Genomic DNA, 23,574 nt, shown 5'->3' on the forward strand with positions numbered 1-23,574 from the left:
GTTATTTTAAATATGTGCTGAAAGTTTTACTAAAATCGGAAAACGATAACCTTTGAATCGTGAAGGTCAAAGGTCAAATTTTTCAATATTTGGAATTTCTAATGAAAAGATAGCGAAATGTTATATTTTTTTGGGCCGATTTTCATGAAGCTTGAGGAAAATATATATTGGGGTCTAGCATTTACAACCACAGTGCAAAAATTAATTTTAACCTTTAAGAGGACTTGGGGTCAAAATAGTTGTGTTTTTCGTGATTTTAAAAGTTGAGGATAATTTGGACCCCAAGTGCTGCTAAGGGTTAATTTCCATTTTTGTGCTGTTATTTTAAATTCTGGACTTTATGTTATATTTTCCTTAAGTTGCATTAAAATCGGCCCAAAAATATATAACATTTCGCTATCTTTTCATTAGAAATTCCAAATATTGAAAAATTTGACCTTTGACCTTCACGATTTAAAGGTTAACGTTTTCCGATTTTAGTAAAACTTTCAGACCATATTTAAAATTACCAGGATTATAATACTATGAATAAGTTTTACTTAAAATTTATAACAGTAAGGAACTTGGGCTCATTCCCCTAATTATGGACAAAAAATTATTTTTTCTTGAAAAAACGCAAAATTTAAATCGCAGGTACGGAAAAACTGTAAGAGGTATTGACATAATTTTTTCATATTTTAATTCCCTATTTTGATCTCAATAAACCCCAATGTAATGATCGAAAAAATCTGAAATTTGTTTAACAAAATTTTTATAAATTTGAAAATGGAGTTTTGAAACAGCCGTTAAAAAAAATTTTTTTTTTGGCCATACATGCGAATAGGTTAACGGTATCCTACGAAGACAAAAACTGATACACAAGTAAATACGGATATATTTTAAATAATAATTAGCTTTTTTTTTAATTTTTCTCGAAATATGTTAATTATTTTTCCTAAATTTTTTGTTCAAGTGCCCTGAAACACGTTAATGGTCTGGCGAATTTGTAATAACTTTAAAATTTTTTAATCAAATTTTGTCATTTATATCTCATTACAACGATAATTACGTACATATTTCGATTCTTTTGCATTCAATTGCAAAAGTATTTATTTAGTAGCAAAAGTATTTATTTAGTAGCAAAATTTTTTCAAAAACTGAAAAATTTGCATTTTTCTCTAATTTTGGCTATAATACAGTTTTTGGGTCATTTTGAACCAAAGGAGATACAGGGTTAATTTCCAAATTTTTTTTTAATGTAATATTCATCAATATAAATAAATCTACATATTTCTAGAAAACAATGCAGAAAGCTAACGAGTTTCACCTATTTATTCCATATTAACAGTAAAATTTTGCATATATCTGAACTTTGACCTCGATGCGCGTCCAGAAATCGTTGCCCGATTTGGCTCAAATTTTCAGCACTTAACATTTAGGCCTAGTGTCACAATATTCCACCCGGCACTCTTTGAAATCTAAAAAAAAAATCGGCTGTCACTCTAATGTACATATATATGAACTCTAATATATATCGCTCATTTGCTGCAACAACGTCATATCACAAAATCCGTGTGTTTTGAACTGAGTAATACAAAATATGCGCCGTACTTTAGTCTTTCATATAGTTTTATCAGTTTCAAAAAAAGTCGATTATTTTTTGTATGAGAGTGTTTTTTTGTTGTAAACATCAAAATGAAAATTCATGTTTTCTCGTATATTTGACAAGTGAAAATTTGGGTTTTATTTCAGAAATCGCATGATTTGTTGAAAATTTATTTAAGAAATAGTAAAATGTCATAAAACATTCAAAGTCGTTTTTCTTGAAACGACTTTTTTTGAATAATGACGTTGTTGCAGCAAATGAGCGATATGTGTTGCTTTGGGAGAAAATACAAATATTTTCAAAAAACTAAAAAAATGCTCACGAAATGTTATCACTAAACTCAAATTATTTTGGGAGACATTCTAAAACAAATCAAAGTTTAATATGAGGGGGTAACAAAAGTTGCTTAGGTTTTGAACAATACTGTGCATATACGGATAGTCTTTTTAAAATAAATTTCTAATACGAGCTATAGAAGAAGACATGGAGAAGAAACTCACAAAGAAGAATGACACTACGCCAGTGCACAGCGGTACGATTGCAATAAACATGTAACTTCTAACCTTTTTTTAACAACAGAAGCAATGTTTCGACTCTATGCCTTCATTTATGGTTTCGACTTCGAAAATTAAACCCAAACATTTAAAATCTTTTTAATTCTATATTTTATTTATTTATATTTGCACTTTATTTGGTTTCATCTAGAGGTTAGCGTTAATTGTTGTATCTGCGTCCTTTTTGACAGCCATAATATCGGTTCTTAGCTATTATTTTTGGACAAAATGCAAAAAGTCAAAGCATGCCATTGGTCTACAAAGTAATTCTGAATTATTAACAACTGCAATTCCGTAAGTACATACATAAATCGGGGGACAAATTACGAGATTCGATATGATTTGAAATTCCAATATAATTTAAATAGACATTACGATCGTTATCGAATTCCGTAATTTACTACCAGTGTTTTTTTTTTCTTAAGCATTCCCAAGGCGTATTAACAAGGTGAGTGCATAAAATCAGCTGTTTCTTAATTCGCTGTGGTTTTATGTACACTATATGTCAAACTTTGTTTATGTTTACATTTGTTATTGTAAATAACATAGTAATATTTTAATTCGCCCTGATTTTGACATTTACCGTACATTTTAACAAAAACAAATTGCCTGTTGTTTTTGCATTGTTGTATTTGTTGCCGGGACGCACTCACCTTGTTAATACGCCTTGAGCATTCCTTTATTGTGTAAAATAAAAGTTTTCAGGAAACCAAAAACAAACAAACTTTCAAATTTAAATTACTTTTTCTTTATTTTCATTACATTCCGCAAATTGTTAGATTTTCTAAATCTAATACTTTACTTCAATTTATTTAAGAATGATTGATTTTGAACATACTACATTTATACGAGTAACATAAAATAATTCATAAATTTAAATAAAAACTGCATTTATGTTGAAAATATATAAAAAAAAAATCAACAAAACAATTAAATAGAAATGATATATTATATATATCGCACTCGTTCAACAATACTGTTTTAACTCAAAATTTTAAAATGTTCAGTAGAGGCCAAAAACTGTTTGTGATTACATTTTAAGAGAATTTGAAAATCCGAATACATCATATTAAGCAAATTCCATTTGAAAATATATTTACATAGTTTTTCTTTAAAATTTTTGCAATTATTGCGAAATAAATCTATTTTTTGAGTTAATACCATTTTTCTGAATTATTTTATCAACAAAACAGTATCAACTCAAAATACAACCAAATTTAAATAAAACAATTTTATTATTTTTAACTTGAATAAAGGCACAATTCAAAATAATACATTCAATTCAAAATAATACATTTTTTTATGAAAATATACGATGTATTTCTAATTAAATTTTTGTATTAACTCAAAATAATACCTTTTTGTTGATACAAGGTAGCAACTAATTATCACGAAAATGGTCTCAAATGTGGTTTTCGAGATAAAAGAGTAATCGGAATACGTTGAAATTTTTACAGTAGATAGATATTGATGTTGTTAGTTGATTTCTTGCAAAAAGTGAATTTTTAAAAATTTTGAGTTAATACAGTATTGTTGAAAGAGTGCGATATGTACAGTATATTTCGCTCATAGTTGCACACAAATTGTGGACTATGTACCTAATGTGACTATAAGCAACACTTTCATATATGGACAAGTCCCAGAAACAGTCTACCAACAAAAAAAATTTTAAATGAATCAAACTTGGAATTCTTAATTGTAATATTAGACTAGATATGTATATTATATTTTATATACATACATATGTATATACAAAATGTATTTCGATGGTCATTCATACGAGTACAAAAATGATTACCAAATCCAACACTAGCTCAGATATCTTAATATTACACAAAAAAATTTAAATTTTTTAATGTGTTTTTATCATTACTTAAATGTTAACAAGATGGTTCGATTGACTACTATATTTTTGACCATTCAATTTAAATACAAATTAATTTTGAGTAATTTAACTTTTAATGGAATTTTTCGCAACTTCTCACGGAAAACGAGATAATTTTCTAGCATCTGGATAATTTGTAACAAGCGTCACGTAACGTGCGTCACAAAATGTTCTCGGCTTTTTATGAAAACGGCAAATTCTCTTTCACAAAATTTTGCGATCAATTATTTCGCAAGAAATGGCAATTAGAAGGAAATGTCTTATGCCATTTGGAATTGCACTTAAATCTCACTATAGCGTATAGTATACGTTGGAAGTATCTTATTTGAAAAAACAAAAAATTTTCATATTCAAATATGAAAACGTGTACGAATGAAACGTTCGTCACGCAGGATTTGTCCATATGCGAAATAATTAGAATCTGGTTCAAAATTCTACATCTCGACACATCTATATTGTATGTATTTAATACTTAATTGTTTTGGTTTAAATAAATTATCTTTAAAATCATTTAACAAATTTTTTTTTTTTGTTGTTTTACTAAAAAATTTAGCCTTTTACTAATTTCCTTGTATTTTGTTTGCAAAAAACACAAAATATTTTTATTATTTGTTAAAAGCTCATATAGTGTACTCTCTCATATTCACTAATACCATGTTCACACGACGGCATTATTCGTCATTCACGCTCTCATTCGTCATTCAACCCCCAATTACGAACTGAATTACATGATTCGCCATTACATGATTGTTCGTACGTAATTCAGTTTGAATTACCTTATGAAATACGAACGAATGACTGTCATCTCTAATTTTTATTGATTATTTATGTATCAAAATCAGCTGTCCAAACAAAAATGTCAAAACAAAACAAAATAAAGAAAAAGATTTTTGTATTAAATAAATAAATAAATAAAAAGAAATAAAAAGTCTGATTAAAGTTAAATTCATTTGTAGAAGTAGCAGCTCTGACATTCTTTCAGCCCACACCTCTAATAAAGCCCGCTCGCTGCCCTGGTCCCACTTGCTTGCACTTTTTCTTTTTTCTAATAATGAAAATAATAATTAAATTATATTTGTTTAATTAATAATGCTACAATTTTATGTTTTTACTTACCTTTTTTATCCATTGCCAAATTACAAATTTAAAATTCGCACCAAACAAACAAAATAAACAAAAAAACAAAACATGTAAACAGAAGAAAAAAACAAGAAGAAGAAATAAATAAATAAATGTCAAACTGAATTACGAATGTTGTCGTGTAAACAGGTTGATTCGCAATCGTAATTCAAAACGCGAATTAAGTAATTCAGACTGCCGTGGAAACATGGCATAAAGATAATTTGCAGATTTTCTACCGGTACACTACTACAAAACAACAATTTGATTTTTAAATAGTTTGACATAGATTTCACGGAATTTTTAATAAAATTAAGTTAAATATCGATAACTAAATTTTCTTGAATTTTTTGCATATTAAACATAAAATTTATGTTTAATAACCGCGACAAAATGGCATAATTGTATACGAAATGTGCTTATATCAAAAATGGCTTATAAAGTAAAATTTTTATATGAAATTTATTGATTCAAAGGTGCATTTAATGCTCCTAAAATATACTAGCGGAGTTCAGTATTAAGTGCGAATGGTATTGCATCATTGCAAATGCAAAATTGTAAATGCTTTTGTGTGTATTTTGTTATTGGATTTGCATTTGCAATGATGCTAGACCATTCGCACTTAACAGTGAATACCGAATAATATATCGCTAATGTGACTGACTATAAGCGGTGCACAGTAGTTTAGAAAAGTGTTTTTATACCCTACACCACCATAGTGGGGAGGGTATAATGCGTTTGTGCAGATGTTTGTAACGCCCAAAAATATTAGTCTAACACCCACCTTAAAGTATACCGATCGACTTAGAATCACTTTCTGTCGGCTGGCTGGCTGTCTATGTAAACCTTGTGCGCAGAGTACAGGTCGAAATTTTGAAGATATTTCGATGAAATTTGGTACATATTATTTTTTCGGCCAAGCCTATTGAAACTGGCTGAAATCGGTCCATTATTTCACCTAGCCCCCATACAAATGTTCTCTCGAAATTGGACTTTATCGGTCATAAATGTTTAATTTATACATGTATCTCCACAAATTCCCGAAAACCCCGGGGAATCCCGGGATTTTTTAATTTTACGTCCCGGGGTTTACGGGATTTTCCAAATCCCGTTTTTCATAAATAAATAGGTTAATTGTAATTTTTGTGTGACTTTTTCATTCATTTTGACATTCTACATGCCCGAATATCGCAAACATGCCTCGAATATCCTGCTACAATATACATAGTTAAGTAATAAAGGAAAACGGTATTTTTGGTTTTCCTTGAGTGGGGCTTTAGAAAATCCATTATTCAACTTTTTTTGTAAGTTATCTAACAAAACTCAATTTAAATCCTCTTCAAATGAAATTGATTTTATCGCAGATGAGGATCTCGAACAAACTGAAAATATTTCGATTGCTAAAAGACTAAAAGATATTATTAATAAATGTAAAAAACCCAAATAACAATAACGAAACCAAATTATAATGTTGATATTCAACTTGCAAAAGAAATAGATCATTTTATTTCTGAAGGAACAAGAGGAAAATACTTGCAGATTTGTTATAAGTATTTGCAAACGGGTTTGCCAATGTGAAAGATGTTTTTCGGCAACAGCATATGTCGAAAACAAAATTCGTTCCAGAATGGCAGATGAAACCATAGATGCAATAGTATTCTTAAGAAGCTATTTAAAATAAACACTTTTTTATACTAAAGTACGGTTTTTCACCAGTATGTCGATTTTTTTCACGAAAAATCGTATAACAGAAACGCATTATACGTAAAATTCTAAGAAGAAACCATAGGTCTAAAATCAAATCCTATCTTGCGCATTTCGTCTTTTATCCAATGATATTTCAGTATATATTTTTTTATTAAATAGTTTTTTTTATTGGATAAAAGACGAAATGCGCAAGATAGGATTTGATTTTAGACCTATGGTTTCTTGGGGATAATTTCTTAGAATTTTGCGTAGATTGCTTTTCTGCTATGCGATTTTTTACGTTTTGATCGTCCATACAAATCGACCCGGCCTAATGTACATACTTTATTGTTATTTATTCTTATATAATGTACCCATGCAATTATTATATGCTTCTTAGTATCTAATAAAAATTAAATGCTAAATAAAAAATTTACTTTCAATTGTAAAGACATAATTATGTACGTTTCTTTCTTATAATTTTCGGGATTTTCGGGAAATCCCGGGTCGGGATTTCGGGATTCTTTACCAAATCCCGAACCCCGGGATTTTTAAAAATCAGCCCCGATTAGCATCTCTACCTGTGCCGAATCTTGTATACCCTTCACCAAATTATACTTCAAAATAAAAATTTTAAATATTTTTAGGTAAACAAAATTTATTAATTTTTCCAAAGTTGTATTTTTTAATTTTTTTGAAAAAAAATAGTTTGAATTGTTTTTTTTAATTTTTTTTTTTGTTTTTTAATTTTTTTTAATATTTAACGAAAAAAAAACTTTTGTTGAAAAAATAAATTCGGGTTAAAAAATATTTTTCCCGATTTGGAGCCTTGCACTGTGGTCAATTCCGGCCAAAAATCCATAACTTCTTTATTTCTTCATAAAAATGTTTGAAATTTGTATTAAGAATAACATAACCAACCGATCGATAAATATTTCGATGTTCAAGTACAGGGTTTGGTCAAAAAAGCATGGACGTTCTAAAAGTATCAAAAAATTTCATGTAAGCGGCTGAAATTTATTCCAAAAATAAAGAATAAAATATGTGATCGAAAAAAAATCCGTCATTCAAATTTCGGATTACATATACAGGGTTTGTCCAAACAATCATGGACGTTTTAAAAGCATCGAAAAAATTTGGTTATTCATGTAAATGCATGAAATTTAGTCCAAAAGTGAAGAATAGCATAAGTGATTGAAAACAATGGTAGTACAAATTTCGGAATACATATACAGGGTTTGGCCAAACAAACATGGACGTTTTGAAATTATCGAAAAAGTTAGGTTATTCATGTAAAATTTTAAATTTGGAAAATCACACTTGATCCATCGCAAAAAATATTATAAATTGCATATAGGAGCTGGCCAAATAAACATTGACGTTATAAAAGTATCAAAAAAAGTATGTCATTTTTGTAAATGGCTTCAATTAGGTTTATAATTAAAAATAACATAAATGATCCATTGAAAAAATTTGACAACAAATACATGGTTTGGCCAAATCAGCATAGACATAAATAACTCTCAAACTTACATCATTTTTGAAATTGACCAAAAAAATACAAAAAAGTGTGTAGGCACTGAAAACGTTCTGGTTATTAGAATGGCAGATAATTGCAGCTGGAATTCATAGTACTTACTCTTGATACTTTACAGTATTAGATGTAATTTACACTTAACCTCTTTAATTTGTTCTGGCCTTTCAAACTTTTTTTTAAATTTAGTTTCTATAGATTTAAAACTAGTTCCTAATCACTTCACTTTTATATAAAAAGAACACGCAAAAACTCCTTAATAACTACGTAGAATGGTTAACTGCTAACTGTTTTATAAAAGCATGTGCACAGAAAGAAATATTGCTAAAATATTTTCTAACAATCGCCTGTCTGAAACTAATTTTATTTTCTATAAATATTTTTATAGATTCTATTAATGTTTTTGTTTGATTTTTATTTTAATACAACACTTGGGATAAGACAACAACACAAGCAAGTAAATAGGTGTGTTTGTTGTTATCATGTGCATCTTACTCACATTTGGTAATTTCGTTTGCATGTGTGTTTTTAACATGAGTTGATATAATTCTCACTTGGTTAAAAATATTTTTTAAATAAGTAATTTTGTTTTTGTCAAAGACTTTACAAAAATTGTATGATGTATGATAAACATCTAAAAACATTAAATACTGTTTTAGATGTTTATTTATTATTGTATTCTATGCTTAGCTTTTTCTTTCTTAATTTTCTTATTTTTATTTTTTTTTCTCTATATTCCTATTTTTATTTTCTTTTTTTCTGATATTATTTTTTAAAAAAAATTTTATTGGTTCTATACCAATTTAGCTTAAAAATTATTTTTTGGACCAGACAAAAATTTTACTGTTTTAAACAAATTTTTGTTTGAAATTGTGTTGTAAACAGCGTTGCCACTGAACAAATCTTATTCCTACCAAATTTTTGTCAAAAAACTACCAAAATCGTTTTAAACCTACCATTTTTTTAAAATCATATACATATGTCAAGAATAAAAAATGAGTTTTGATTTTATTAGACATACTTTCTGCCAGTTCTGCTGCTCTTATACCATTTACGTCATAAAAACGTGATATAAAATACAATTTTAAACTATCCCATTGTTCTATAACCATCTTGTTTGGCAAACACCTAATATTTTATGAGATTTTACAGAACAGTATTCCTGAAATTCTTTAAGATCGTTAATTCTTTTGGGACTATGAGAGAAAAAAGTATATATATTACCACAAAGAAGCTCAATATTTGGCTCAATATATGCATAACTGGAGCAGAGTTGGAGTGAGTGACATGTGCACTTAATGTAAAACAAGTCAGTTTCATTAGTAAGTAACGTCACCAGTCATAACGTTAGCACCGTCTGTTACCAATCCGATCAAGTTTTTTAAAGGAACGTTATGTGTATGTGATTTTTTCACTACCGGGATTTTTAGTCGGGAATCCCGGGAATTAAAAACTGACGAAAATACATTGAAAACAACTAAGAACTCCATTTTTTCGCCAACAAACAGTGAAAAGTTTTTTTTACAGTTTTTTGCTTATATCTCGGCAATAATAGATCGCTTACTATTAAAATTTAAAAAGTGAATTCATTATTTATAGAATTTATTTCTTATTGAATCATTCTAATTTCTTTAAATTTCTTCTTCAAATCCATAACAAAATAGCTTCTCAAATTTATTAATTCATTAAATTTTTCTTCAATTCAAATCTAGTACAAAAAGGCTTAAGAAAATTTTTTTCAATTAATATTGTAAATGATTTGATTTAACAAAAATTTAATCAATCAAAGTTTGAATAAATTCTGTTATTAATTAACTTTAAATTTAATTCAGTTTAAACAAAGGCTTTGGAATGAATCTAAAAAATTAAATATTAGGAATGGATTTATGGAATAAAAGGCTGACATTTTTCAATTTAATAATTATAACGCTAAGTTTTTATATGAAATTTGGCTATAATATTCCTAATTTACAGTATCATTATATATTTCGGGTACCCGGGAATGTAGAAAAAAATTTCCCGATTCCCGGGAATCAAAAAAGATAGGGAAATTAAAAACCCAAGTTATGTGCCGAAAAGAAATCTGTTATAAGTTGGAAAATTGAAACTGCATCTGCCTTAGTGATCTCTAATAATGCGATAAATCTATCTTGTAAATAAATACACAGAGAAAACAGATTTGTTGCCAATCGAATGATACTATCTTAGTGACCGAATTTTACCGTTGTGGCTACCATATTTTGGAAGGGGTAACTAAAGTATGGTTGCCTCAACTGAAATTCTTCTTTATCAACTGACTTTTTGTTGTTAGAGCTGAAAAATGCTATGTGTGCAACCGAATCATTCGATTGGAAACAAATTCGGTTGCTATCACGAATCTGTTTTCTCTGTGTACTTTTTGATCCAACCTACCAAAAATCAATTTAAACTACCTTCCTACCAAACGAAAAAAATCCTACCAAATTTGGTAGGAAAAACCCAAAACGGCAACGCTGGTTGTAAATTCAAACAACTTTTTTATTAAATATGATACTTTATTAATTGAAAAAATATTGATTTTTTTTTTCAATTAAATTTTTGCAAAAATTTTTGTCTGATTGAGCAAATTTCTTGATTGAATCAGAAATTTAATTCTTTCTGTGTGCTAATTTGCAAAAAAAACTTTAATGAAAAATTCACAGGCTACTTCAATTCAAAAGTAAAAAAATCACATTTTTCTAATATTAAAATGACAAGAAAAAACCTTTGACTTTACAGCTCTATAAATAACCATATAGTTATAGCCAAAATAATTATGATACTGTATATTCTGAAGAAAAATTTACCATCAAAATTTTATAAAAATTAAAAAAAACAAAAAAAACATTTTTGGCCGGAATTTAACACCGTACATTGCACAGTGGGGGATCTGAAAAAAAAGTGGAAATAAATCTGTAACTTCTAAACGAATAGCCCGATTTTAATAAAATTTCCCATGGCTATAGAGGAGGTGTCGATAAGTTTAAGTTTTGAATTTGGGCTTAAACAACCAAGGGTGGCCGAGCCACAATACCCCAAAGTGGGGCACCTCGTGTATATCAAAAATTAAAAATGATGCCAAATTTTTGTTTGCGTTCCGATTTGAAAGATTTTTATATATATATGGAATGTACTAGACGAGATCTACAAAAAACATTGCTTTAGCCATATATTATCTCTTATAGTTTACGAGTTATTCGCATTTGAAAAGTAAAATTTTATTTTTTTTTTGCCTACCTTGGTCTGCCATTTTGCTAATAACGGATCCAATTCTTTCCCGATTATCTTGAAGTATCTTTTTTTGAATTAACAACATTTTTGAAAAAAGTCTTCAATAATTTTTTTAATTCTTAAAAATTTTGTACATTTTTGAAAAGAGGACATAATTTCCTACACGCTGATATATAATATGTATATCTTTTCTTTTCCGCTAGTCAAATTTCAGAAAAATATAAACACATTATTTATTTTTTTCTCATTTTCTGTATAATTTAAAATTAATGTAGGTACTTTTTTCGAAAAAAAAATGGCGAAAAAACGACTTTTTTATTTTTTTTAAGTTTGAATGCACATAACTTTTGACTCAGTAGATATTTTTTAACAATTCTTTCTTAAGATTATTAATTAAAGATTATTAAATTGTTGTTAATTCAAAAAAAAGATACTTCAAGAAAATCGGGAAAGAATTGGATCCGTTATTAGCAAAATGGCAGACCAAGGTAGGCAAAAAAAATAAAATTTTACTTTTCAAATGCGAATAACTCGTAAACTATAAGAGATAATATATGGATAAAGCAAAGATCTCGTCTAGTACATTCCATATATATAAAAATCTTTCAAATCGGATCGCAAACAAAAATTTGGCATCATTTTTAATTTTTGATATACCCGAGGTGCCCCATTGTGGCTCGGCCCCCCCTTGGTTGTTTAAGCCCAAATTCAAAACTTAAACTTAACGACACCTCCTCTATAGCCATAGGAAATTTTATTAAAATCGGGCTATTCGTTTAGAAGTTACAGATTTATTTCCACTTTTTTTTTCAGATCCCCCACTGTGCATTGTAGGTCCATCTTAGTATGGTCTTATATACGTCGTTGCAAAGGTCTTTGAAATATCTATCATTAGATCCATATTGTCTATACATATTAATGAATTAGTAATCCAGATATTGGTCAAAAATAGGTTGTAGGTATAGGTTGCCATTTGTAGACCGATTTTCTCGATTTTAAATAGCAACCGACATGCATGGCTTAATCGACTCCGCTATATATAAGGATCCTGAATATATATACTTTATAAATAATATTGTGGAAATTACAGACGGAATAACAAACCTATATACCCTTCTTACGAAGGTGAAGGGTATAACAAGTAAGAGAGCTATATTCGGCTGTGTTGAATCTTATATACCCTTCACCAAATTATACTTAAAAATATTTGTTTATAAATATTTTTATTTAAACAAAGTTAATTTTTTTTAATAATTTTTTTTTCCAAATTGTTTTTTAATTTTTAAAAACAAAATTTTCAAAAAAGAATTTATGACAAAAAAAATGTTTTTGGTGAAAAAAAAATTCGGGTTAAAAAATATTTTTTCCCGATTTTGACCCATTGTAGGTCCAACTTACTATAGCCTTATATACATCGTTGCAATGAACTTTGAAATATCTATGATTAGATATCCATATTGTCTATATTAATGACTTAGTTATCCAGATATAGATAAACAATTGGCCAAAAATCGAGGTTTTCCCGGTTTTTTCCTAATATCTCAGCCATTTATGGGCCGATTTTGTCGATTTTTAGCAACCGAGCCAGAAGAATTTCCGATATATTGATGAATGAATCATGTATGTAAGTTAGTTGGGGGCTTCGGAAAGTTGATTCCAACATACAGATGGATATATCGACTTCGCTATCTATACCGATCCAGAATATATATATGTACTTTGTGGGGTCGCAAATGAAAAATGTAGAAATTACAAACGGAATGATAAACTTATATATACATACCCTTGCCACTCATGGCGAAGGGATTTTTTAAACAATTTGAGATCCGTGGTGACTAGGGTTTTTATCCCGGGAATTCCCGGGACAAATTTCCCGGGAATTTTGCCAATTTTTCACTACCCGATTCCCGGGATTTTTAGTCGGGATTCCCGGGTATTAAAAAATGACGAAACTACAAAGAAAACATGTTAGAACTCTATTTTTTTTAAAAAAAAAAAGTTTATTTTTTACAATTTTTCGTTTATATCTCGGCAACAATAGACCACTTATTATTATTATTATTTATTTGGGGTTTTTCGAATGAACATTTAAAAAAGCATATGGAAAGCTGCACGATCTAGAAATAAAGGTGAATAATCTTCAATGTCAAGATGGACCAGTGTGAATTATACCACAAACCTCTAGTAGAACAAAGTCCCCTACTTTTGATGGCGGCACACCATTTGGTAATTTGAAGTATAGAATTGATTTTGGCCTTGAAAGGAAACACAGCAATAGTCCTTGGTAACAATGTCAGCTTTATAATGAGTGTGTTTTGAAGATGTTGTATTATAAGAATTCACCTTTGAATCCAATAAATTGGAAATTTTCGATATCAACATAAATTTTATCTCTTAACTATTCAGTTAAATGTATTGAATTCATTCCTTTTACTAAAAGGATTATGAAATTTTTTTAATTCATTTTGAAAATGATTAAAAGTTAAATAAAACTGAATGAAGAAAAAACATTTTAACTCAATTTGTAGTAGATTTTAATCAACAAAAATTTAATCATTCAAAGTTTGAATAAATTCTGTTATTAATTAACTTAATTAATTCAATTTAAATAAAGCCTTTGAAGGAAGCTAAAGAATTAGATATTGGGAATGGATTTATGAAATGAAAGGCTGACATTTTTTAATTACGGATTAAGATTTTAGTGAATTAAGCTCAAATTGAATTAATTACTACGAAGTTCTATAAATAATGATTAAACACTAAGTTTGTATATGAAATTTTGCTATAATATCCATAGTTTACAGTATTATTATATATTTCGGGAATAGCCGGGTACCCGGGAATGTAGAGAAAAATTTTACCGATTCCCGGGAATCAAAAAAGGTCGGGAAATTAAAAACCCTAGTGGTGACCAATTTTGAGCGGCCACGCACCCCCATTTGCGCTAGATAGCTTAACAAATGTAAATCAAATCGCTCCAGCCATGTGAAATTTTGTAACAATATCTCCAACAGTTCCCAAGATACCAAATTATTTTCAAAAAAAAAAAAACGTTTCTAAACCACTGTGCGGTGGTGACTAGAGATTAGCGATCATTGTGATCACTTGCTTGTTCTGTATGTATAATCGAATACAAAAGATTTAAGGTTCCATCAGTTTATGACACAAGGTGGGTAAATATTTTCCCATTCATCCGTAAGTAATCGGTTTGACTAGTGTTTTGCCGATTTGATTTTAATTCATAACAGTTTTAGTATAAAAAAGGAAAAAAGTTAAAGTAATTTTTATTTATTTAAACAAGCGTCAACCATTTGGGGAGGAGCCAAATGGTTGATCTGGATTGACGCGCCTGACATAACAAATACATTTTTTATTCCGAAAATATAATTGCCCAATTCTCAATTGGTGTCGTAGCGTTGTATCGTTGTATCGTTGTATGTCGTAGTTTTTATTATTAATGTTTTGTTTCGAAAAAATTGTTTGAAAACTATGACATACAACTCAACAACACTACGACATCAATTGTGCATTGGGCAAATAAGTACAATAGATTTTCAATACTACTGCTAGTTATTAATCTTTATACATAAATATTTCTTTCTATTTTATTTTAGAATGGAAAGCAACGTTAACTACGTCCCATATATTGAGGTAAATTCAGATGCTTTTTATATTTAAATTGTTAATGAGGAAATCATTATCTTAATGTGTACTATAATAGTTTCAGGATGTACAAAGGAATTTTGAAATATCTGCCGACGATATACACATTGAAGCCGAAATAGGCGAAGGTGCATTTGGTCGTGTTTATAGAGCTACAGCGATAAATTTGAAGCATGTGCGGAGATCCGAGTTGGTCGCTGTTAAACAACTTAAAAGTATAAAAATATTTAAATTTATTTGTCACATAATACCTTCATTTCAATTATGATTGAACTTTTCAGATATGTCAACTCGGGAAGAGGAAGACGAGTTTTTGAAAGAAATAGAAATGCTACAAAATGTGGGTACTCACAGCAATATAGTTCGGTTCTTAGGATGTTGTACAATGACTAGGCCATATTTTGTGGTAATGGAATATGTAGGTCGTGGAGATTTGGTAAGGACATTAATGGATTTGCTAGAACTATGACCACTATTCGCTTCATATATTATTTTTATTCATTCACACAGTTGTCATACCTACGCAAAGTACGTGAAGAAAGTACAAAATTTTTACACAAAAATGCCAATTATAAGAATTGTCGATCTTCTGAGAAGCCGACTGGACAAAATGAAATGAAGTTGAAATATTTGGAACTGAAAATGTCATCTACACAATCTATCGATAGTGATAATGAGTCTACGACACGTGCTCCTATACCATCATTTGCTGAAAGTATGTTAAAAAAATTCCATTTAGAAGATCACATTTCAGGACACTATTTTACTGTAGAGATATCTGCGTTTTAAGTTCGCAGAGAGAAAATTGCAAAGGTTTTTTCGCATTTTGTTTTTTTACATTTCTCCAATGGGAGTTGACTCCGCAATTCATTCACAGTTTCTGTCGCAAAGTTGGTCTGGGTTGATTATATCTCGCGCGTCATTGTAATTATTTTTGTAAATGCAATCAGTTTTTTTTTGCCTTCGGCAATTTTGCGTCTCACTCTGGCATGTGTGTGATGTAAGGCTTCGTATAACGGTTCCTGTTCTACGTCGCACAGTTGTATGAGAATAAAAAGGAAGTGTAGTCGAGTTTAAGCTTTGAATTTGGACATCATGACACCACCAGGAGCGGGACCAGGGGTTCCCAAAGTAGGACACCTCGGGATCATTTTAAAAATTGAACATATCCGAGGTGTCCTACTTTGGGAACCCCTGGTCCCGCTCCTGGTGGGGTCATGAGGTCCAAATTCAAAGCTTAAACTCGACTGCACTTCCGCATGTCAAATTTCATTCAAATCGGCTGAAGGGTTTAGAAGTTACAGATTTATTTCCCTCTTTTTTTATTCTCATACCACTGTGCGTCGTTTGCACAAACCGCATGTCTTTTAATGTATAATAACACTTGTGGTGACCATACAAAACTCAACATCTATACACGTGGAGTAATAACACAGGGCAACAAAATCGAAAAAATTTTTGAGGTTTTTTAAACCACTACACAATTTTGATGTATTGTGGTTCCAGTAGTACAAATATGGTCCAAATGTTAAATTCTGTGGAGAATTTTTGTAGATGTTTCTCCACATAATTTATGATAACTCAAAAATGGTTAGTCCGATATTACTGAAATAAACTTGAAAAAGTTTATATATTGTGTTTTAATCGGCTCAGTATTTTCGGAGTTATAATAACAAATTGAAGCAAAAAATATATTTTTTACGTGAAAATAGCAAATTTTTTTTTGTTTTAAAAACTCATGAAAAATCAAAAACGGCAGAAATGGTTCAGGTTTATTGATTCATCGTGGAGAGATACAGATTCAAGAACGTTTTTTAATTAATTATTATTTTTTTTTATCAAAGTTCATGTTGCATCTCAACTACACTTTAAAGGATTACAAATTAATACATATTTTAGAAATTATAAACAGAACGACAAAATTATATACATACATATACCCTTACCACTCATGTTGAAGGGTATAAAAGCAACATGCATTGAATTTGTTAAGGACTTGTCTTTATGTTTTCCCTAAACTAAGTACAGAAGAATCATTAAAATTTCATGTAATTTTAACATATTGTATATTCTGAATGTACTTATACATACATATATTTCAGCCACATATACTGTAATCAACGACGAGAACGATCTAGATGCGATGCTTTTCGAATATCGGCTGGACAATAAAGAACTTTACGATTTCGCTCTACAAATAGCAAATGGCATGCAATTTTTGGAGGAACAAAAAATTACTCATCGGTATGATATTTAAAATAATTAATTAACTAAATATGTACACCCAAATGACAAGACCGTCACAATAAAATCTTTTAGATGTTAAATTAGCGATATTTAAAGAATAATAGAAATACAATGAATGTAATTTTAGTCGAAGCTGTATTTTTGATCTTTTTTTTTATTTATTTTTATTTTTTAACTTAAAAGAATGAAAGAACTATATGAAAGAAATTCAAATGTCCGATTTCGTATAATTTCTTTAATTTCCCATTTTAGCGATTTGGCTGCTCGGAATGTACTGATCGATGATAGAAAGACATTGAAAATTTCAGATTTTGGGTTATCCCGTCATGACGTATACGTTAATACCAAACCAAGAAAGGTAGGCAGGCAGATGTCTGAATACATGTAGCCTATTTTACTTTTTACTAACATACATATGTTCTTTTATTTATTTATTTATTTATTAATTTGAAGCTGCCGCTGAGATGGCTTTCGATCGAAGCAATACTTGACAATATTTATACGAATAAAAGTGATGTATGGGCCTATGGTGTGGTTTTGTGGGAAATCGGCACATTAGGAGCGTCTCCATATCCTACATTAAGTAACCATGAGCTGGTAAAGTTTCTGAAAATGGGAGGACGTTTGGAAAAGCCCGATATTTGCACTGAACAAATCTACGTACTGATGTTGAAATGTTGGAATGAATTATGTGACGAAAGGCCATCGTTTGAAGAGATTTACAAAATGCTGAGTGCAAGCAGTGTTTACATTGATATTAGCACCTTAAGTGACGACTACGTATTTCCACCCATTAGAGACAATGACTAGTTGATTGTCTTAGTTTTTTAGTTACTTAGTTAGAATAATTGAAATCATAAAAACTGATCGTACAAACATTTCACTTTTATAAAGTGTTACTTATTTTTACGTACATACATACATATGTATGTATAAATATAATAATGAATGAATGTAAATACCAGAGCTGTAAATGAATCATTCTTTTTTGATTTTAATTCATTATGAATTAGCTAAATTTTGAATTAATTCATTGAATTGAAAAAATGAATTGAATGAAATTTGAATCAATTCAAACGAATTAGGCAGAAATGAATTTCAATTCATTTCTAATTCAAATGAATTTGTAAAAATGAGTTGCAATTCATTTACAATTCATTTGAATTGAATTGATTTTGAATTAATTCAAATGAATTAGAAAAAAGAATTAGCAATTCAAATGAATGACTCAAAAATGAGTTGCAGTCAATAAGATTCGAGAGCAGATCTCTAGGGGGAATGAAAGATTTCTCCTACCAAAATGAAAATATCCAGTACAAAAAATTAAAAGCCTTGTCCTGTATACGCGCATGAACAATGAAAACATGGTGTTTGTGGTTTATTTCTTCAAGAAGAACTGATTTTTATTTTTAAATACGCTGAACGACAAAAGATATTTAATATTCAAGAAGCAATTAATAATTTTTCAAATTTTGTGACCCACGACCACCCAACGACAAACTTTTTGCTAATATTTATATTATATTTATTTCAAAAAAACAAAACTATCTTCCAAAAATAATCAAAAATCAGGAAAAATAACAATGTATGAACAATGTTTTGAACTAACACAATTGAGTTTCATAAATAAGGCTAATTATATTTAATTAGAATGCATCATTCACCTTAAACAATAATAGCTTTTCAAAATTATCATCTGAAAGAGATCCACGTTTAGGGATGTTTAGAATAGAGGCGTACGAAAATAATCTTTCAACGCCAGCTGACGATGGTAACGGCGCATTATATTTAAAGAAAGATTTTTTAACCGTCGATTAATTATACTGCATACTTGATGACTTTGAACAACCTGCTAAATATGCTGCGAATTTCGCGTCGGAGTTGGAAATGAATTGCTAATTTTTTTTCTAGTTCATTTGAATTAATTCAAAATCAATTCAATTCAAATGAATTGTAAATGAATTGAATTAATTCAACATCAATTCAATTCATTTGAATTGGAAACGAATTGCAATTCATTTTTACCAAATTCATTTGAATTAATTCAAAATCAATTCAATTCATTTGAATTAGAAACGAATTGCAATTCATTTTTACCAAATTCATTTGAATTAACTCAAATTTCATTCAATTCATTTTTTTGTGTGAATGATTCGTGAATTAATTCAAAAATGAGTGATTCATTTACAGCTCTGGTAAATACATATGTAGGTAATATGAAAATTAATACCTGTATGTTTGAGTGGTAAACGCAAATCTGAATAATTAAGATAAATCAATTCCTAAGTGCGTATTACAAAATTTATAGTATTTTATTTATAATTATTACTATTACTCATATCGCATTTTTGCTAAATATCTAAGTTAAAGTATTTGTATTGAATAAAAATAATAAATAAAATATTGTACCAACTACGAACTATACATAATACATATGCTATATTCAAACGAATAGGCTCTAAAGTTAGAAAATGCGGACAAAAAGTAATTTTTTATAAAACCATTTTAATATCGTAAATAGAACCTTTTGTTAAAAAATAAAGAAAAAAAATTACGTTTCGTTAAAAACAAAATTAAAAAGTATGTTTTCTATGCGTTTTTTTTAAACGCTAATATTTTAAATGAATGTTTTTAATCCTGACCTAATATATGTATAAACAAATTACACATTGCAATTAAATAATTATTTTTTTTGTTTTATACTAGTGTTGTACGTTTTGTTAAGCACAAATTTTTTTAGAACCCATTTACTTAGTAAAAAATTTTATTTCTAGAAGATTTCAATCCAAATATTATAAAAATACCAAAAAACCAATTTTTGGAAAAATGCGAAAAAGTACCATTTGTTCTGCGGCTCCTCATATACGATGTAAACGCACTTCTTCTTAACTGTGATTATTTGTCATTCACCCTTATCGTGGTTGGCGTATGTGTTTTACGCCTACGACAGCTTCGTACTAGATTAAAGAAGCAGGTTACATTTTATCTTTAATCTAGTACGAAACTGTCGTAGTCGTAAAACACATACGCCAACCACGATAGGGATAAGGGTCATTTAAAATATTTTATCAAATCTTAGCTTTCAGAAAGTATAAATTCCTTATACATCCTCTTAGAAATTTTTTTTTGCCAACAAATTGGAGAAAAATATCCATTTTAAAATTATTTTTCTATTTGACACATACGTGCGTTGTTAGTCCAACAAAGGAAAAATCGAGAAATATTTGGATACGCTGCTATCAAAAAACTGCGGTCCACGTTCAAAACATAAACTCGACCACACTTCTTCTTTGCGCATGTGAAATTTCATTCAAACCAATTTAACCATTTAGAAGTTACAGATTTATTTCCTACTGTGTGTCGATTACGATAAAATTCGTTTACTGTAAAATGTAAACATGGACTTACCATAAAACCTTACCCCCTATAATTTTGAAGTTATTAACAATTTTGATATTCTGAGAACGCTAAAACATCAGTCGGTCCATAAAAATAGTCAGCCTTATTGTGTAAGGCGTTGGCGTTTTACAGCATCGATGGTTTCGTACTAGATTAAAGAAACTGGTTGAATGTTGTCTTAAATTTTTTATTTATTTATCAGAATATTTATAATATATGTATGTATATATACGTTCCCATCGTTCCTATAAGGAGCATAGGGCCTCAACAGACACGTACCAACGTGATTTATATTGGGCAAGTAGTTTTATTTCTCCCCTTTGTTCATTACAGCAGTTTCGATGTCAATTTGTCGCCCCCATGTGTGTGCTGGTCTTCCAATTCTAGGGTTACTCTGAGGATTCCAGTCGATGGCGTTTCTGGTGATGTTGCTGGTCTACGTAGAATGTGGCAGTTTATTAGTTTGGGTCCACAAACTGACATTCCAGAAGGATTTCAGCATACCAAAGGATTGTCTGGCTTTGGTGACGCGGTTTTCAATGTCCTCCTTAGAGCCACCAGTCTTTCATATTAAGCTACCCAAGTTACTGAAGGACTCAACATCGTCCAGGGGCCGAATTATAGCATACGTGATCAAGTAAAATTGTTCGTAAATTTTGTTTTTGAGATTACTGCATTCGTTATCGAACAAGTGCAATCGAAATTTGAGATTATAGCATACGATAGCGAGTGTGTAATCGAGTAGCTGCTAATGACATTTGACTCGTTAGCTCTGCAACAATCGAAAACAATATTTTTTAATTATATGTGCAAAAAAAGCGGCAAAAATTTAAGTTTTTATATATATTTAAAGTTTAAAACAATAAAATAAAACTAAAATCGTTTTGTAGGACCAATATTAATAAAATAAATGGAAAGCAAAAAGATATTATGGCCCAGTACATGATTGAGCATTCCAATTTGGCCAAAAATAGATTGCCAAATTGCAGCCAAGGAAAAGCCACAACCAAAAGATTATGGGAGGAATTTTCTCTTAAGCTAAATTCCAATGGACCACCAATAAAGGATGCAAAATCGTGGAGAAAGGTAAAATAAATTGAAAGATTAGTATGTACATTAGGGTGGTTTTATCTCATATGGTAGAAAAAAAGTCAGAATTTTTTTGGGGGCACCCCCCTAAAATGTTTCTTTCTGTCTTATTTTAGGATTGCCAAAGTTTGAGCACAATTGGAAGATGTTAACCCGTGCCACTGGGGCCTCAAAGTTTTGAAAATCTCGATTTTTTGGCAGTTTGGCGACTTCGGCGATCCATATCTCTGGAACGGCTAAAACTATTTGCCCGTGTCATACATCAAATTAAAGGCCATACTGTTTATAATATTTTATATTTTGTACATTAAATACGCAACTAGTACTGAAACCGAAAAAATAGAGCCAATATCCCTAAAAACGTGTATCTATTTTTTCCTCATACTGTATCACTGGCGACACCAAGCAGGTAAAACCAAACTAGTTTATGAAGAGCTCGAGATGAACGTCGAATCTGTAGGACCATCTGTACACAAGAGAATCTTGCGTGGCTTCAAAGAGGTCCTAACCATGAAATTGTCATTGTTGCTGGACCGCTGTAAGGTGTCCGATAGGAACGTTACTCGTATCATTTTGGCTACAGTAGAAGCTCTCGTAGACGATCCCAAAGAATATAAGATCTCCAGAAGCGTTATCCGTGAACAGCGGAGAATAAACCGTGAAAAATACACGGAACAAATTCAAGGCAGACTTAAGATACCCCAAAACGAGGCTGTTTGCGTGCACTGGGATGGAAAACTACTACCAGGTATCCTCAAAACAGAGCAGAAAGAACGGGTTGCTGTTCTGGTATCACATGGGACTAAAGAACAACTTCTGGGCGTTCCTGAAACTGACAGTAGCTCAGGGGAGGAACAAGCCCTAGCAGTGTACGAATGTCTAGAGGAATGGGCTCGCCAGCTCGGTCGTGGCTATGTGCTTCGATACAACAGCATCAAATACTGGGAGACTCAATGGAGCGTGCAATATCCTAGAGCAGATGTTAGGTCGAGAGCTCCTGTACCTAGCGTGCCGACACCACGTTTTAGAAGTCTTGTTGAGAGGGGTTTTTGACTGCAAGTTTGGAAGCACATCAGGGCCTCAACCAGACATATTCAAGAGGTTTCAAAAAGAATGGTCGGCGATTGATAAATCCAAGTTTGATGTAGGCGAGAATGTTTTGAAACTACTGCCCAAAGAAGAAGTAGAGAATATCAAAGAAGAACTGCAAAGAATACTAATGGAATGCCAGCCAAGAGATGACTACAAAGAGCTGTTACAGTTGACAATGATATATCTTGGCCATCTTGACGGAAAAGATGAGCGCTTCAGGTCTCCAGGTCCAGTACACCATGCCCGGTGGATGGCAAAAGCTATTTACTGTCTGAAAATACAACTCTTCCGTGACCAGTTTAAGCTGACTTCCCAAGAACAAGAGGCCCTAGAAGCACTTTGTGTTTTCATTTTGGTGTTTAGCACCAAAACAAGACCTAGACCTCATTGAAAATCTATTGAAATACGAAAGCATTGACAAAAAAATATCAGAAAAAGGAATTAACAAAATGATAAATCACCTGTGGTATCT

The 23,574-nt window shown here is 30.2% G+C and overlaps 1 protein-coding gene across 1 annotated transcript in view; it reads left to right on the forward strand.

Annotated features, from left to right (window-relative positions):
• The window catches only part of LOC135952232 (receptor-type tyrosine-protein kinase FLT3), a 96,678-nt gene extending 78,200 nt beyond the window's left edge, over positions 1 to 18,478 (forward strand). Inside the window, exons 10-17 of the mRNA XM_065502081.1 lie at positions 2,291 to 2,433; positions 15,227 to 15,263; positions 15,334 to 15,490; positions 15,557 to 15,711; positions 15,786 to 15,990; positions 17,378 to 17,519; positions 17,775 to 17,880; positions 17,976 to 18,478. Of these exons, the coding sequence (XP_065358153.1) occupies positions 2,291 to 2,433; positions 15,227 to 15,263; positions 15,334 to 15,490; positions 15,557 to 15,711; positions 15,786 to 15,990; positions 17,378 to 17,519; positions 17,775 to 17,880; positions 17,976 to 18,332 (1,302 nt within the window). The 3' untranslated portion in view covers positions 18,333 to 18,478. The remainder of the gene's footprint in view (positions 1 to 2,290; positions 2,434 to 15,226; positions 15,264 to 15,333; positions 15,491 to 15,556; positions 15,712 to 15,785; positions 15,991 to 17,377; positions 17,520 to 17,774; positions 17,881 to 17,975) is intronic.
• The last annotated feature ends 5,096 nt before the right edge of the window (positions 18,479 to 23,574 follow it).

The sequence above is a fragment of the Calliphora vicina genome, chromosome 2, assembly GCF_958450345.1.
Source record: "Calliphora vicina chromosome 2, idCalVici1.1, whole genome shotgun sequence".
NCBI lineage: Eukaryota > Metazoa > Arthropoda > Insecta > Diptera > Calliphoridae > Calliphora > Calliphora vicina.